This window comes from Balaenoptera musculus, chromosome 7 (genome assembly GCF_009873245.2).
Source record: "Balaenoptera musculus isolate JJ_BM4_2016_0621 chromosome 7, mBalMus1.pri.v3, whole genome shotgun sequence".
Taxonomy (NCBI): Eukaryota; Metazoa; Chordata; class Mammalia; order Artiodactyla; family Balaenopteridae; genus Balaenoptera; species Balaenoptera musculus.
The window spans coordinates 69,998,397-70,016,942 of record NC_045791.1 but is presented as its reverse complement, the minus strand read 5'-3'; the positions used below and the strand labels follow the sequence as shown (position 1 = coordinate 70,016,942).

Sequence of the window (18,546 nt, the reverse complement as noted above, 5' to 3'; positions counted from 1 at the left end):
GGAACAGAGAAAGGTTTATTACAGGGCCAACCAAGCAAGGAGAACAGGTGGCTTCTGCAAGCCCCAACCTGCTCTGACTTTTTAAAAGCTATTTATTTTATAATATTGACTGTAAAACAGTAAGCTGCCTTCAGTCAATTTTCAATATGAGGAGATATAACAATTAGCTCCCATTCATATTCCTCACATATCTTTGAACTATAAACGATCAAACACTGAAATTGGTGTGACTAAAATCCATGGATACATGTACAGTTCTTCTTTGTTTTTTTTGGGGGGGGAGGGGGGTGAGGATAGATGGAGGGATAGGTAGGTAGGTAGATAGATAGACCTCCCTCAAAATATATGAGCCCCCTGATAAGCATAGCTAAGAATGGCAATTTCCCAGAAAATTTTCATTTATTCACTTAAAACTGTTACATTCTAAATTCACAAATCTAGAAAAACCTTCAGTGTGCAAGCAGATAGACACAGGTTTACCAGAATAAAAAGACTACAGTTTAAAAATTACAGCAACACTGAGTCAAAAGAAACCTCAAAAGGCTATCACCCCACCTCATGTTATGGAAATAGGAACTCTGAATGCATGACTATTGGCATGGATTCTGTATCTATTCATTCCTAATTCTATGCTTTCTCCTAACCCATCACCCAATCACCTCAAAACTCCCCACCTCTTCTGAAAAACTCCAATATTCTTCTCTTTCCTTGCCAATTCCAAGAGGACTCTTTCCTTACATGCTTTTTTGGAGGTACTGAAAAAAGGCATGTGCTTATGAAAATGTACAGTTCCATTCACTACGATCTCTGGAGTAAATTAACCAAATCTTGGTCACCAGCAACTCAAAAAGAGTTAATAAAACTTATTTCTTGAGAGTTACCTCTATAAAGAGAATTGGAAAATATCTGCCTTCTTTTCCATGCAAATAAGACCTTGCAGGTACATCTCCATGCTGATAAAGCAGAATTTCTGTCACAAGTGTCCAGTTGACAATAAGCTGGAAAAGGGCAAAACCAGGCTTTAAATCTAGATATGTTAACTAATCTTCAATTTCTCTAATTTAGACTGTGACCTCAGAAACTCTAAAGAATGAAATGGCCCCAACTACCTAGTTATTCTAGACAACTGCAGCAAACCGGTTATTCACTAACATTAAAAAAAAATTTTTAATGAATTTTTTCCTAAAACACACCACACATTTCTTAAACAGGAGGATCATATACTCATAGGGTTTTAGAGTTGAAAGGAACCTTAGAATTAAATATTTTCCATTCACAAATTCTTTGCTGGCATTCACAACTCAAAACCACCACCAATAAATCTGTTGACAGCACAAGTTTACCTGTGAAAATTTAGCTGTAATATTATCATTATTACATTCACATCTCATACTTGAATAACTTTACTGTTTTCTATTCTCTATTATGAATACTTAAAGAAGGTGGTTCCTAAATTTTAAAAATTATATCACACCATTTGAAAATCCCCCCCCCCTTTTTTTTTCAGAAGTCACTAAATATCAAGCTAAGATATCCAAGCAAAGTCCTTACAGTCTGGCTTCATCTTCTGATATGAATTCCTAGAACATCAGAAATTTCTGAACATGTGATTAAAGGTTTATCTAATCTATTTAACTGATATTACAGACTGTTTAATATGTGCCAGCCACTGTTCTAGGTACTGGGAATACAGAAGTGAACATGGACCTGACCTCCTGTGGGTGAGGTGGAGGAGAAGGCAGGCAATAAAGAAAATAAGTAAAGTATAATGTGCTGGAAGTTGGTAAAAGAGAGAAATAAAGCGAGCGAGGGATGGCGAATGCTGGGACAGGGCAGAAAAGGGGAGCGGGATGAAATTGTTAGAAAGGATAACAATGGAAGGACCCGCTAAGAAGGTGGCATGTGAGCAAAAACTTGAAAGAGATGAGGGAGGAGAACTTGTGGAGACAGACAGACAGACAGACAGACACACACACACACACACACACACACACACACACACACACAGAGATTGTGGAGGCTGAGGCATTCCAAACAGAGAGACGACTAGAAACCCCCCAATATGCAAGTGTGCATCTAGTTTAACGGTTAAGCAGAATCCTATTTTAACTATATGATAGTTTAATGTTCTATTTAATGTCATCAAAGAGTTGATTGACAATGATTTTTAATCATACCTTTGGGTACATCAACCTACAAATATTAACAGTGACAATGAGCAAGATACTTGATTTGGTACTCTTATACCATTCAAAGAAAATAGAAAACTTAGTCTATTCCCAAAAGGAGATACAGTGCTGTATGAAAAAAAAGATAAATACACATACGAAGATAATTAGCTATTTAATAAATGCATGGATATGTATAAACTGGAGCTAGCTTTTTATATCCAATGAAACTGTTTACCAAAAAACAAGTATATTTTTCCAGATTAAGAGGATGCAAGAAAAGTATGTAAAGGACGTACTGTAAGCATTTTTGCAAAGTACTTGATCGTGGCCAAAATTAACAAGAGAACGACTGGTATAAGTTGGAAGTAAAATTAAAAAGTAATATATCATCTACATTATATAAGATGAAAATACAGAGTGACATTATTTATTGGGAGTGAAGGGTTGTTTTTGGTTTTCCCGCCATGAAAATTAGTATTATAGCTTTAAAATGAAAATTTATCAGTCAGAAGTAATATTAATATTCTTCTGCAGTCATCTCTAAAATTTTAATATTTCTTCACCTTCCATCTTTGACTACATTCATATTTGGAAAAAGGATTTAACTAACATTGTCCTTAAACACAACTTAAACTTCTCAGTGTAAGGGAAACTGATTCTTATTCATTCATTCTCAGAAGAGTTGAATCCAAAAAAATTAACACTGCACTGGCTTAAGTTTCAAAGCTGGTTAAAACCATTTTGCCACAATTCCCAACAGATGAATATGTGAATTAATATAGATGAGATCAGCATCTAATTTTCTAAAACTCTCAATAAACATATTGGTTCCAAGAAAATTGGTAATATAGGAATTGGACCAAAGACAGATCTACTGGCATAAACTATTAAAGCATTTAGATAATATTCACATATTAACTACTTCTGTGAACAATTGCAATGAAATGTGACACTACTAAAAACCTTTGTTCATAATAAACCAATAAGCCACTAGTCTCTGCCAAATAGCAGCGTGAAAAAAAAAAGGAATAACAACAGAAACATGAAAAATGAATGAACAGTTTTACTTTTGTAGTTTAAAATGCATTCAAATAAGATTCAAATGGAAATGTGAAAATGCACGGTGATTACAGTCATTACAAGGAAAAAATATTTGAAAGTGCTTTAAGAGGACTTATTTTCATACAGAAGCTTGCTTTACATGGTAACCCATGAGTTGAATTATCAAACAGTAACAACCCTAATGAAATGACAGATGATCCTAGTAAACAGGAGGCCATGCCACATGTTGACTAAATCCCATTCCATTTTCCCCTTCCTGGGTGCATTTCCCAGCTTCCTTTGCAGGAGGCTGGGCCCATGTGACTGCACACCAGCCAATGAGGAAGAGCTGACTATGCTCTCTCTTCACCTCCCACAGCAACCTTAAAAGCCATGTGTTCCAGCTGCTACAACTACAGCTTGAATATGAGTCACCACTTAGAGGACAGCCTCTGAGGAACACCATCTGACCCCCATCAGACTGCGCGGTCAGTGACAAGCAAACCTTCAGTGTGTTGTGTCTTGAGCTGTGAAGCCTTGTTGTCCAAGCATAACCTACCTTATTCTAATACATCCCTGATACTCCCTAACTAGATGTCAAACATACTTAGACTATTGCCTTGAGTTTTATTTTGGACAGGTAGAAAATCTGTTAACAACCAGCAGAAAATAGCTGAAGGCTAAAAATAAATACTTCCTGAGTCCCTAACATGTCCCTAACACTAGGTCTCCAAAGTGAGGTGTGTGCATCTCAGGGTATGCCCACGATGAGCCACTGGAATATGGATATAAAATATTATAACTTCTAATTACAGATCTTTATCATTTTTTAAAGTTCCTGTTCTTGTGAATGTTTTATAATGTACACAATACATTAGGATGGTACGACTTGAGGTTAACTATAGATAAACAAACATACTGGATGGATTTTAAGACCAACAATCTTGAGGCAAGAAAACAATTATAATTGCATAGTCCCTGCTCAAAAGATGCTTCCTCTTGTCCAACCCTTAAATAGGAAACAATTAATGAAATATATAAGGTAGTATGCAACAAAGCCCATACAACTGTGACATAATTCATGCTATGGAAAATACGTGTTAGGACTACCAAGTGGCATTTTTGGGAAGAGGCTTCAAAATGCAGGTGTACCCCAGATGCATCTTGAAAGATGAGTAGGATTTGAATACGTGGAGAAGAGTGAAGTGAGTGTAACAATACAAGACCAGGGTGCCTGGAAAGAAGAAGAAATGAAAGCAACAGTGGGATAGGCAAGAAGAGGCCAAGAGAAGGAGAGCTTACAACTAACTGATCCCTAGCCACAAATTTATTCAAACTCAACCTCTCTATTTTCACAGTCAAAATTTTCTCTTAGGACTGATTTTAATTTTCTAAGTTCTGTTCAAGATCAATGCCAGATACATGCAAACACCAAAGAAAAATCTTTAAATATAGAAAATGACAAAGATTTTCAAGTTCTAAGACTCATTTATGCTACCTTATCTATGCCTGCAAGACAAAGTATGGCACATACAATCATAGATAGGATACTGTTATAATGACAATCATACTACATTATGAAAAAGAAGCAAATGTTCAAAGCATTATACACCATTTTCTCTTTGTTTTAGGAGCAATGTCCAAGAAACACCCATACACATTTCCACACTTCCTCCTTCCTTATACCCATGTTCCAGGTAATGAGTAACCAGACAGCAATGACTCACCCATATTGCGTAATCTTAAATAGCTACATGGGTGCATTTTATAATTTATGTCCTAACAACTTTACACTTCAGTAACATTGTCTTTAATACATTTCCCTGATCATGGATGGGATTCTGCCATTTTTAACATCCTCGTTTTTATCCATAATGCTATTCACACAGAAAATTATGTATAAGCTTTTGCCATTTAACAATGGCCAAGGCAATTATAAATATGGAGAAAAGCAGCAGCAACACTCTAGGACGGAATGTGACGTAGGGTATATGAGGGTGAGAATATGTCTTTTGAAAGTAATCAAAGCAGTGGCTTAAAAACTAGCAAGTCCTAAAGAAACACTCAAGAGCCCTTAGCAACCCATGCTTCATGAAAATATAGATGGTAAAAGTGGAAATGGGCCCCTCCGGTGGCAATCTAGGTCTTAAGTAGGCAACCTAAGAGGACGCCTGCTTGTGTTTCCCAAAAACAAAGGTCCATGGTGCAAACCAGCCAAATCTTCCCTCCGTCCAGGTGCTTTCTAATGTTGTGCTGTTGAGGTGGACTAAAGGACAAAGGTTAGTAGAAAATGTACACATCCTAACTTATTCCTCTACTGCTAACTTCTTGTGAAATTAGACTAAACCATCTATTACGTTATGTTTCTAACGTAACTGGGCATACTCTTTTCAGACCTCAAGCTGACGGCCCACGCATTCAGACAATGAACACAAATATCCCAAGGGGAGGGTTCCCTAGCCAAAGGAGAGCACATCCTTCACGTAAGTCAATGACGAGTGAAAATCAGGACTGCTGTATATCAAATGTTCTTCCTCCTGAATAACATTATGATTCATCACCAGCAGCAACTAGAGGTTTTGTCATAAAACATAATGAACTAACATCTGTTTATACTTACAAAATTCCTTTCAACATTCAGTCATTTACCACTCATTCATTAAAACACTGCATTTATACACGTACACACTTAGGCATATTTAACAAGTCTGAATTTTTTTTTCCAGTCGGTGACTGAAAATGCAAGATGGCAATTTTTCCCGACGCATAAGCTTGTAATTTTAAGTAATGCCCTCATCCCAAACTCTCCTCCTATTACTTTAGAATAAACATAATCCTTCAATCCTCCCAATGATTAAAGTAGACTGGTATTTGAATGTTTTATTTAAAAAAAAAAAAAAGTTCTACATGTAGCTATCATCTCAACTCAAATACCTTTTACCTTCCTCAAATACCTTCCTATCATCCTGGTTCACTGTGCCTTAGCCAAACTGGTCCGTCCTTCGCTTTATCTTCTATGTAGGTCATTATTACACTTTACAGTGGCCACCTATTTCTAGAATTCCTTCTTGAAGACTCAACATAGGCGTCACCTTCAGAATCTCTGAACCCACCCATTTTTTGTGCTTCCACCTTATTCCCTGTCATTGCAAGAACGCTGTTATATTAAAATGACCTGCTTATGTATCCATTCCCCTCTCCTCCCAACTAGCCTGAGATTCGTGAAGACAAAGACCACGTGTATCTTCTATACACAGTTTGTAACAAAGAGTAGGCTCCCCATATTCATTAATTCAGTCACTCACTCAACAAATACTTACGGAGTAGCTGCTACAGGACAGACATTATTCTAATTGCCATGGATTCTAATTGCTATGTGAAATAAACAAAGCCCCTGTTCTCCTAAAGATGACATTCAAACACAGGAGACAAATAATAAAGACACAACAAACACCCAGTGAAATGTCAGATGATAAACGAATGAAAGTAAAGTAGTCGAAGGGGACAGTGAATGGCTGGGGCAGGGGTTGCTATTTTAGGTATTTTAGGTAATCAGTGACGATTAAGGCGTTCCCTAACTGAAGTGAGAGAACAAACACGTTGGTCCCTTGAAGGGGAGAGAGTGACGCAGAGTGGGTGGCGTGTGAGAGGAGCAGTGAGGAGGTTAGGAGTCAGCACGGCTGCAGCAAGGGGATGGGAAGTTAACAAGTGCAGTCAGGTGGCCAGTGCCCACATCAAGTGGAGCTCTGCAGGTCACACACGAGCCACTGCAGGTTTCCAAAGCAAAGAAAAACAATCCAATGGGCATCTTTAAGAAAGAGGACTTTAGCCCGCAGCCACCACATTTTTGGGGAAAAGATGGCCGGGGGATCGAGGTGTGGGAGAAGGCGACAACGGGAGAGTTGAAACAGGAAGATCCGTTAGGAGGCTACCACAATAATCTAAGTGAAAAAGGATGGCGGCTCAGACGAGCACGGTGGCAGTGGTGGCAAGACTGGGATAGGTACAGGCAGCACCAACAAGACCCGATAGTGGATTGAATGTGGGGTGGGAGAGAAAAGGAAGAAAAGGTTTGTGGTGTGAGTAGCCAAAGGATGGTACTGCCGCTGCCCGAGAAGAGAGAAAGGATGGGGACGGGGGTGCCCTCCAGTCTGAAGCATGCGAAGTTCCAGGTGCCTCTTGGACACCCCAGGAGATACTGAAGGGTTGAATGTAGCTGAGTCACCAGGAGCTCAGGGGTGAGGTCCAGCTGGAGACCTAAATCTGGGGGCATCAGGACATATTTAAAGCCCAAATGGGCTCGTCTAAGTGCCTACAGAGGAGAAGGAAAAGGCCCCAAAGCCAAACCCTTGGACGTACCAGCATTCAGAGGTAGAGAGGAAGAAGCACATCCAGCCTTCCACCAGGAGATGGAACAGCCAGTGTGCTGGAGGAAAACAGGAAAACGTGGAGGCCAGAAGGTCAAATTTTAAAAAGGGTTTCAGGAAGGAATTGGTCACACTGTCAAATATTACTGATAATTAAAGGAAGAAGAAGATTCAAAACTGACTATTGGAGTTGACAACATGGAGGTCATAGATGATCTTGAAAAGAACAGTTTTCATGGAGAAGAGAGATAAAAGTCTGACTAGAGTGAATTTAATAAAGAAAAGAAGATAAACTGGAGACAACAAGTATACGCAACTTTTTCAAAAAGTAATAAAGGGAATCAAACAGGGTGATAGCTAGGTGACATGGAATCGAGAAATATTATAGCATGTACATTGGTGGAAACGGAAGACGGAGAAGAAAAAGTTGATAATACAGTGGAGAGGGGAAATAATCACAGAGTAATGTCCTTAAGGGTATAAGAGGGGCTGGATGGGGTCCAGGGCCCATGTAGAGGGGGTGCCTGAGAGGGGACTGGACAGCTGAGTCTTTATAACATTCAGTGTTTACGGAACTGAACTACCCTTAGGTTGAACTACCCTTAAGATATTTCTTATAAAAAGAAGGCCCACTAATTCAGGCTTCTAGAACACCATACAGAAACTCTGACATTAACCTGGCTTCAGGAAGCTAACACAAGTATTTCAGGACAAGCTTTCTATGCTTCTTAAGAAGGATGTATCCATACGTGCATGCATATCTGTGGTACAATAAGAAATATGTTTCGTCTGTGTCTCTGGTTCCTGGCACAGAGCTCCTAAAACCCTTGGAATTTCCTGAGTAATAGGACTGCCTTTTGTTACTCATAACAAGCCCCTTCTGCCCACACCTGAGTTGACACTAATGAAGTGACTCATGGTGGGACCCCTAAGTAGCTTCAGGCTGGGGACTGGTCACCAGAAAGACCAAACACATGATCAGAGGGTGGGTACTTTCAGCTCCACCTCCCCAGCTCCAGGAAGGGGATGGGGGCTGCAGACTGGGTTATAAAGACTCTTCAACAAGGAGATTCCGGAGCTTCTGGGTTGAAGGCACTGATGTGCTGGGAAGCTGGCCTGCCCAGAGAGGGCAAGGAAACTCTGCACCCCTCTTCCCCTATACTTTGCCCTATGTATCTCTTCCATTTGGCTGTTCCTGAGTTGCATCCTTTACAATAAACCAGTAAATATAAGTGTTTTCCTGAGTTCTATGAGTCATTCCAGCAAAGTACTGAACCTGAGGGGGTAGTGGAAACCCCCAAATTTGTAGTCAGCTGGGTAGAAGTGTGGGTGGCCTGAGCACTCCATTTTTTCACTGGCATCTGAAGTGGGGGCTGTCTTGTGGGGCCGAGCCCTTGACCTCTGGGACCTGCAATAACTCTGGGTAGTTAGCGCCAGAATTGAATTGTATCGTTAGACACCCAGCTGGCGTCGGAGAATTGGTATTGGAAATAACCATACCTTTGGTATCAGAAAACACACAACATCTGCTCTTGGGCCACAGGGGAATAAAACAAACAGGTGACAAGGGACCATGGGAATTGATGAGAGCAGTGAATGTCTCAATGCTGAAATTTCAAGCCATCAGGTTTAAGGAGTAAGAAAACAAGACTACAAAACTGCACTCTCTTAAAAATATACACAGCTAACCACAGACCCAAAAAGCAGAAAACATGGGAGAGGGGAGTTCACACACAGCAAAAGCGGGTCTATTTGCTTCCCAAATCTTAATCACCTGAGGAGAAAGATCAAAGCAACGGAGAGCCAAGGAGTTAAGAGGCATAAACCACTGAACACAGCACAAATAATTACCTTAAAAATAAAACAGCTACATGGTAAATTCATACACTAATGAGGGATTATTCAAATTTTACTTAAAACCGTTCAGAAGCACATTTATAAAAGAGAAATGCTCAGTGACTGAGCATGCGTGCAAAGGAGCCAATACTGGAAATGTAGGTCTACACACGTTCTCTTCCCTACGTTCAGACAAGCCACTCCGTCCCCATGCTTGGATCAGGGGACACGAAGGTGCCAGGGAGGAAGCCCCCTACTCCATGTTCATGGCAACCCCCAGTGCCCACCGCTGCTTTACAAGGCCGTCTCCAGACTAGTTCAGCTTTTCGGGAATTGCTTGGCATCCACACCCCCAGCTCAGCCAGGAGTCATGACTGGCCTCTAGGCCTCCCTCCCGCCCCCCTCACTCTTCAGTCACTCCCACTGGGTTCTACGGGTTTGCCTCTGAAATGTCCCCCCCATTTCCAGATGAGACTCTGCCCTCTTCCCTTCTAGTCTGGATTATTGCCAAAGCCGACCAGATCCCTAAACTTTTCCTTGAGTTCCTCTTCCCCTGGGGCTCCAGAACAGTTCAAATCTCAAGGCTGACCTTATCTCTCCTTCTGCCTGCTTCAAATTGCAAATCCTTAGCACACAAGCCATTTGTGACCCAGATCTGCTCTTCCTCTTCTACCATATATCCCCCTTCCCAGCTTGCATCCTGCATTCCAGCCTCTGGGAACCACAGGAATTGAGATCACAGAGGGGCCATGTCGTACCTCTGGGTCTCCCCTTCAGTTCTTGGCACGCGCTGTTCCCTTGGCCCAGAACACTCCTCCCTCCGCACTTCACACGCCTCGCCCCCTCACCCCCAGGACACGACTAGAGTATCACCACCTCAGTGAGGCATCCCTGGCCACCCTATTTCAAATGGTACACCGTGGAACCCTCACCCTCACACAGTCCTTCTGTGCACTTGTCACCATCTACAACACCATTTAGTTTATTTCCTTCTCTGGCTTATGGTCTCTCCCCCTGCTAGGATGTAAGCTCAAAAGGGCCAAGATATTTGCCCAGTACCTGCACTCAAGCCTGGCACTTGACAGGCACTCAAATAACAACTGCTGAATCACTGGATCAACACTATTCCCCCTGCTGGGAAAATTATCTCCTGGGCCTAAATCCTATTCCTTATCTATGTGGCAAATTCGTCCTTCAAGACTCCCACTGTCCCATCCCCCAGCTCCTCAGGCAGGGCTGAACACCCTCTCCCTGGCACACCCACAGCACCTTATCCACGGGGACCACACTCAGACACCTGTGAGGACAGGGGGCACTACTGATAATTATGCTGATACAACAGGAGTGACGGACTGTCCAGGGCAGGCCTGAACACATGGTCACTCTGATCTCCCACCTTTTTCATGGCAGTTCTCTCTCTTCTCTAGTTATTTGCTCACTGGTCTGTTTCCCACACTAGGCTGTGAATCTTTAGGGATGAATCATTTTTGTATCCCCAACACCTCACACATACTGTAGATGCTTAATAATGTTGATCGAATGAATGAACAATCACTTCTGCTCGGGGATTTGGACCCCTGAGACAGGCTGGAGCGGGTGGAAAGTACACTTAGACAGTGGGGACAGCAACAAGCCCCCTTCCTGGGGCTGGTCCTCCAGGGCCTGCTTCCCTTGCATGGATTTCTGTCGCATGACAGCCCCAGTGCCCACTCTTGGTTCCCCAGTCTCCCAAGGATGGGCCCCCTAAGTTCCTTACTGCACTCTGTTTCTATTACTCCTGGCTTTGCTGATTTCCCCAGACTGGATGAGGACCAGTATTCGCCAGCCCCTGTTTAGACAAACTCCCACACAGTTCCCTTCAACCCACCCATCCGGTCCTACTGCCACACAAGTCCCAGCACCAGACCACAGCAGTGAGTCTTATTTCAACAACAAAGGGGGCACCCCTCCCCTGAACACACCCCCTCTAGACAGCACTCCTCACGTGGGTTCCAAGTGCAGATGAAGTGTTAGGCTAACGCTTTTCAGGGCTGAGGGCTCAGTGCCATTCCTCTGGATGAAATGGATCTCTTCCAGAAGGCTGCAGAATTTCTCAGGGCCTGTGAAAGTCCTGTAACATTCTGGCAGGAAGCAACCTATTTTGTCAAGAATCAATTTTTTCCCTTTATTATTATACACCAATGAAATAATCATGTATGCTGGTATGAACGTGTGCTCGGCTTTATGAATTGCCTTTTCAAAATAAACTTTCAAGTCTGAGACGTGCATTTTCTGAGAAGTGATAAAAATTCTAATTAGGGATCTAGAAATTAGGATTCTGAGACTTCTCAGACATACAAAAACACTTTTCATTAATAAATGTATTCTTCTATCACAATGATTTTCATGGTAAAAACATTATGGTAGTATAGAACCAAGCTTCCAACTTTAATTTTAAAAGTTCATAATCTGAAAGAGAAATTAGCTGAGGTCCCTTTCTGCCAAGAGTATATATTCTGAAAGACACTGTTTTGAAAATAACTCCCATAAAGCAACAGACTGAGAATAAAAGTTTGAGAGTTAAAGGCAGGAAGTTCAGTTCATGGAGCTTCGTAAAATCTGATTCAGTGCGAAGCCCAGACGTGTCTCTCAGCATGGACCCAGCCTCAGGAAGCTTCAATTTAACACCTATCCTTCACTATCACATTGCATCGCACTGCTAACAGGAATCAATCTCTCTATATCAACAAGTCTTCTCATCTATATTTGTCCAGAATCCAACAAGTATCTGCCAAGACAGCAAACATGGTGACTGCCTTCTGCTTATTCTGACCCATGACAGTCGTGCAGAAAGGGAAAGGGGCAATTTGAGCTCTTTTTAAGATGGTGGCATTCCACATGAGATGTTAACTTAAGGTATCCCAACTAAAGAGTAAGACGGAGCTCAGATTCCCCCCTGCACAAGTTACTCATGTGGATTAGAGACGTACACAGATGCAGACCCTTCCAGATCACAACCTATGGGCTATTGACTTAAACTACCTGAGAGAACATGGCTTAGAGGTGCTTTATAAGAATACTGTTTAAATTCATTTTGTGTTTCACAAAAGCTTCCCTCCCTTTGCTCTACCCTTTTCCCCCCTAACCAATGGTTTGAACAATCTTGGTTTCTGTATACTTAAGTTTGAGGATTGTCTCCCTCACGAAGACAGGAATTTTATCTGCTTTGTTCAACTGCTGTATGTCAGTGCCTAAAAGAGAGTCTGGCATGGTAAGCTCTCGATAAACATTTGCTCAGTAAATGAGTAACTTTCCTAAAGCAAAAAGTAGAAAGAACGCTAGATGGGATAGCATAAAACCCTTTTCTGCAAGTGGTTTTCTGGGAGGGACTGAATCAATGGGAGGCTCCAATATTCCAAAAAGGAAATGAGGGAAATAATACAAAAGTCTCAGCGACATCACATCAACACACAAACACACACACACACACATACTCCTTCTCACTTTCCTTGAGAAAGTACTTTAACATCCGGTTGTACAAGCAACCTCTATGAGAATTCAGAATCTAGCTGTCATAAAAGTTCTCAAAACAAATAAAATTTTACTCACAGAATTTCAACTCCGCTATAGAGGAAAATACTGGTAACAAGAAAACGGACAACACCTGGGGCTTCTGCCTTAAACCCTTATCCTAAGCTCTGGACACCCAACCACAGCACTGGCACATTTTGAGATACAGTCAGAAATGTTTTTGATAACATGTATCTGGTTCACCCTGAATGGAGTAAAATAACACGATTAACAAGGACTCAAAACACACAAGCTTTCTAGCAATGTCATTCTCCGGGCACGAGTATCTGGTCCTGCAAAATCAACTGTCATAAAATTAGGGGTCGGAGGTTCCCTAGAGACAGGGGGCTCACATCTGGACAACTGACAGGAACATATTCCAAATCCTCCCATTAATCACTTGTCCATTTTTAGGTGAGAGTAGCCAGAAAATTTTCAAGGCCTTAAGACATTTTTCTCAGTTTTTCGAATTTGTTGCAAGGCTTTTCATTTACTGAAATGGAAAGACAGCTTGCTTCAAATAGTGCTTGTAATGCCTACGTAATATGGTCACCACACCATGTCTCAATGTGGGAAGGACACATTTCAGCTCACTCCTGGGTCGTGACTACTGGGAAGGACTGGTCGTGGGGCACTTTTCCTTTTAGCGGCATGTTCCCTTCGCTAGACACTGCATATAATTAGATGGTAAGTGCTCTGCATCAGGAAAAAATTGAACCTGAACACTCAGGGTTGAAGAGCACTATAATACTTTAGTCTACTTTTTTATAAAAATGAAAAAAAAATTCTCATTATACTGCATGAAGTTTTGAATAAACCCGGCAAATAGCATGCTAAGAATAGTTTGATTTCCTTGAATTGTCAGAGATGAGACAGTACAAGTAAAATGTAATGAAATATTATTTAAAACCTCTTTTGTTCTCTTGTTATTGAGCTCTTAAGAGAAAAGCACTGAAAGCACCACAGAGATGCACAGGATAAAGTTCCTGGTCTACAGAAGCTTCTATCTCATTAAAGAAGATGACACTGAAACACAATTAACCACAATAAGAAAGGTGGTGTGTCAGATCACATGAGTGGTTCTGAGAACTCAGAGGCAGGAAAAGTCACTGGTGGGTTAGTCTGGAGCTGATCAAGCCTTTAAGACAGAACCTAGGAGACAGGCAGGATGTTAAGAGTAGAGTTGGGGTATGAGGTGGGAGAGGCAGAAAGGAAAAGACATGGAAAGCTGCGACTCAAAAGGAGGTTCCACGAAGGTGTGAAGTGGTGTTTGGGCTGGAGAGGAGGACGAAGGCTGGACGGCCAAGAGCCTGAACAGTAAGCCAAGGAACTTGGAGTTCACTCAAATAGTAATGGGGAGCCCAGGAAGGTTTCCGGGAATAGCATGATTTAGTTTTAGGAAGATCCATCTGAGGGTGATAAACTCTATCTAGTGCTGCAAGGTGAAAAGGCAATCACCCAAGGGAAGGCCAGTGGATTTGGTAACTAAAATATCAGAAGGTGTTTGTCACCCTGCTATTCTGAGTGGAGGGAGAGTAAATAGTTCAGTTATCTCCCTTATCTCTCCCCTATCATTCTTTCCCATCCCTGACGTTAGGCCTCTGAGGCAGTTCTCCATGAATGCAGTTACTGAGTGGTCTGAAATGTACTAAGTCCTCACTGGGATATTTAAGAAAAATTCCTTATGTGCAAAATATTTAAAAATCATGCTGGAAAGACACAGCTTACACAATTAGAAAGGTAAACAGTATCACCTATGCTGCCCAGCAGGGCCCTCATTTCTCTGGGCAAGCCACCCAATGTTATCACGCTCAAGGTGTAGCTCCAAACATACAGGGGATAGGAATCCAGAGAAGGGAACACAAAAGGTACGACAACAGAAAACCATTTTTGAAAAGGAACATAGATAAGAAGCCACGGTTTATCTTCACTTTATTCATTTCTGCTCTCTGAGTCACGTACTTATGTAGAATGTAAATATTTTTCAGTTGTCTGAAATTTAAAGAAAGATAATTTCTGGACACCTTCAAAAACACATGAGTTATGAGGGAAATATCTGGATGGTTTTGCAGACTAACAGTGAACAACAGGTCAAATGAAATTCCAAATGTAATCTGGGGCAAATTAATCAGCAATTTTCAAGGTACTTGGTTTGAGCAGCTGCTTAAGTTCTTTTTTATTCAAATTGGAACCAAATTCTTGAAGAGTTATGATTAGAATGCATCAAAAGCTTGAAGTCATCTTATCCTATTATATCACAAAGATTCTATGAGATCAGGTTGGGTTTTAGTAGGGAACCTAGCTAGTACTGACCCTGTTTCAGATGCTGTCAAAGACGGACACTCACAAAGGATAATGCAGGAAAATGCATTAAAGGAAGAGGAAATGTCCCACCTTGGAGGACAAAGTGGTAAGGAAGAGCCTGTTAAAATGTCAGAAATGTGTCCCACATATCTCATTATTACATTAATTATTATATTTATCACTGTTAATAGCAGCAGCTGTCCATAACGTCAGATTCCCTGCTAAGCACTTTACTTATATCAGATAATTATATTTTCTAAATATCTACTAGATAGTTATCCCTCACAAAAATCCTATGAGTTAATAATTATTTTCCCATTGTACACAACAAATTACTTAACTTCTGAGTTGAAGTTTTTTCCAGTAATTTGCTCAAATGACATGGTTTGTAAATGGAAAAGCTGGGACTCAAACCAAGTCCTGTTCAATATATTTTGAACACTTACTTTCAGGTGCTAAGAATATTATGGTGAGCAAAAGCTGGCATTGCAGGTGAAGCTGACATGAATCAAATAATCCCATAAAGAGATGTTTAACTGTAACTGTGACAAGAGCAATAGATCTGACCTTGGCAAGGAGGGGGCGAGGGATGGACATTTCTTCCTTGAGGTCTAATGCAATCTAAGATCTAAAGGAAGAACAGGAGTTGCCTTGGGGAAAAGGGAGGGAAAAGCATTCCAGGCAGAAGGCACAGAATGTGCAAAGATGACGTGGTGGGAAGGAGTGTGCTGAGGACTGAAAGAACAAAGTGAGGTGGGGAGGGAGCTGTGATATGAATCTAGGGAATTCAGATTTATTAGGTGAGATTGTACCTTCCATCCCATGCACAATGTTTTATAGATCATGGTAAAAAGATTCTGTCTTTATCTTAAGCACACTGGGAATTTATTTTATTGCTGGTGTGGTTTTTTTCCCTTGGGGGGTAAGGGGTGAACTTGGGTAGCAGTGCTATGCAGCCTCTTATAGGAATCTTTCAGGAACAGGGATAAAAGTGGATATTCCACAGCATGAATTTCTATGTTCTAGAATGGACATCTATTATATATCTAAACAACCCCAAAGTGGAGATTTAAGCTGCAAATGGAAGAATGGCATGCGGTCTCTGGAAGCAAACTGAGGCACAGCTAAGTTATCCTGGAGGGTCCAGGATGCAGGAACACAGGCAACCCAAGGGTAGCAGAATAAAACTGCACAGTAAGAGGCCGTAAGAAGAAAACAGTGGAACCCATTTCCAGCTGAGAGGCACAGCAGATGACTGTTTTCACAACCCTGCTCCCGACCCACAAGCTTTGATAAATGACTTATTTCTCTGAGACAATTTCCCCATTTGTAATAGTACCTACCTCACAGGATTATTTTAAGAATGACGTGAGTTATAACACATGGAAAGTATTTAGAGACGTACCTGCACATAGTAAGTATTCAATAAATACAAGCCATTACTGTTACTATTATCATTAATGCTATTACTGTAAAAGATCATAATTTGCGGTAAGCAGTTAAGGAAGGGAAAACATTTGTCAATATATCTCTGAGACAATATGTTCTCAAACTTGCACATACATATGAATCACCTGGAAAGCTTGTGAAAAATGTAGATTACTGGCTTGTTAGAGGTAAGGCCTAGGAAACTGCGTTTTTCCTAAGCTCCTGGGGGATTCTGACATAGCTGATCTAAGCATTTGACAGGCATGGCTTCAAGGCCTAGAATTTAAAATAAATATTAAGGCATCAAATAAGGTATTTCATTGCAGGGACTTTAACTATAGGGATAACTTTATCAAACAAATTTCAGATTTTTTTTTGAATTTTAGAGTTTTATTTATTTTTTTATACAGCAGGTTCTTATTAGTTATCCATTTTATACATATTAGTGTATATATGTCAATCCCAATAGATTTTATTTTTGTTAAGGCAAAATGAAACAAGTTCACTTGCAAAACCTACTTCTAGGAGGAAACTGAATAATCAGAATCCACTTGATTGGTAAAATACAGTGTTTAGTTTTTAATAACCATTTTTACAAATTATTTAAATCTTTAGTTCCAAACAGTCCAAAAATGTCACTGTATGCTCCACTATCAAAAGAAACTAAAGTAAACATCTGGACAGTGGTATGTATATTCTTTAATTATTAGATTTATTTTCTAGCAAAAATAATAGAGCCCATCTTCAATCATACAGAGAAAATTCTTTTCTGCTAGGACACAACTAAAACTCTGCAGATTCTTTCACTTTAGTTCAGGTTTTCTCAACCTCAGCACTGTGTAATTATTGTAGATTATTATTTACAGGAATTATTTACAATAACAAGTGACCTCAGAAAAATCAAACAAGTGACTAACTTCAGGGAAGGTGAAATCATTGGCTTAATGTACACATCTGATGAACAATGTCCATGAAGATTATAAACTGAAGGGATTACTTATTCCTTTTCCTCAAAAACTATTACACAACCCAACACTTGGGATCTTTCTTGACCCAACAAGAGCATGAAAATGCTGCTTGGGCTCTTTATAATAGCAAACAATGCACATTCCTGTTTTATTTGAAAAAATAATTAGCAGCAGCTGCTACTTACACAGAATTTTTAACAGAAGATACTTTACATACTGAACCCAAATATTTCAGAACTTAAAGAGCCTGAGGCCAAATGAAATATACTGCCTTTTTTTTTTTTTTTAGTTTAAAATAAGGCATAACAATTCACTTCCACATTCCTTCATCTAATTTTTAAAAATGACTAAAACATTTTCCTGAGACTCAAAGGAAACAGCTGGACACATCTGTCAACGAGACAGCTCTGGAGTGAAAGAGAAACTTAATGCTTTAATACCATACTTACATGTGCGGGCTCAGTTCATAAAAATTTCTGTTCCTGTAATCTTCCACTTTCTCTGGTGAATAAATGGGCAATGACCGGTACGGGTTAACAGATATAACCACACTTCCAATGTATGTCTGCAAAAGAAAGAATAAAATATACCCATCTTAACATCTTAAGTCTTAATGTTGCATGGTTTCATCCTTTTAAAAACACTAGTTCTACTGCCTGACCACTCATTTTATACTTTTCAAGAACATTTCTAAAGATAGATGGTCAATAATATTTATTCATTTTGCTGATAAATGGAGAGCACAGATTTATACATTGAAAATACCTTTCAAAATAAACCTCTAGATTAATTCATGATCCTGGATAAGACTCCTCCAAAGCCCTGTCATACTTGCCAAACATTTTGTCACCAACCACGGCTAATTGTGAGCAAGAGCTATGC

General features: G+C 40.4%; 1 protein-coding gene across 1 annotated transcript in view; it reads right to left on the bottom strand.

Annotated features, from left to right (window-relative positions):
• MYO1B (myosin IB) overlaps positions 1 to 18,546 on the bottom strand; it is a 178,407-nt gene that overhangs the window by 110,377 nt on the left and 49,484 nt on the right. Inside the window, 1 exon segment of the mRNA XM_036857472.1 lies at positions 18,114 to 18,229. Within this exon segment, the coding sequence (XP_036713367.1) occupies positions 18,114 to 18,229 (116 nt within the window).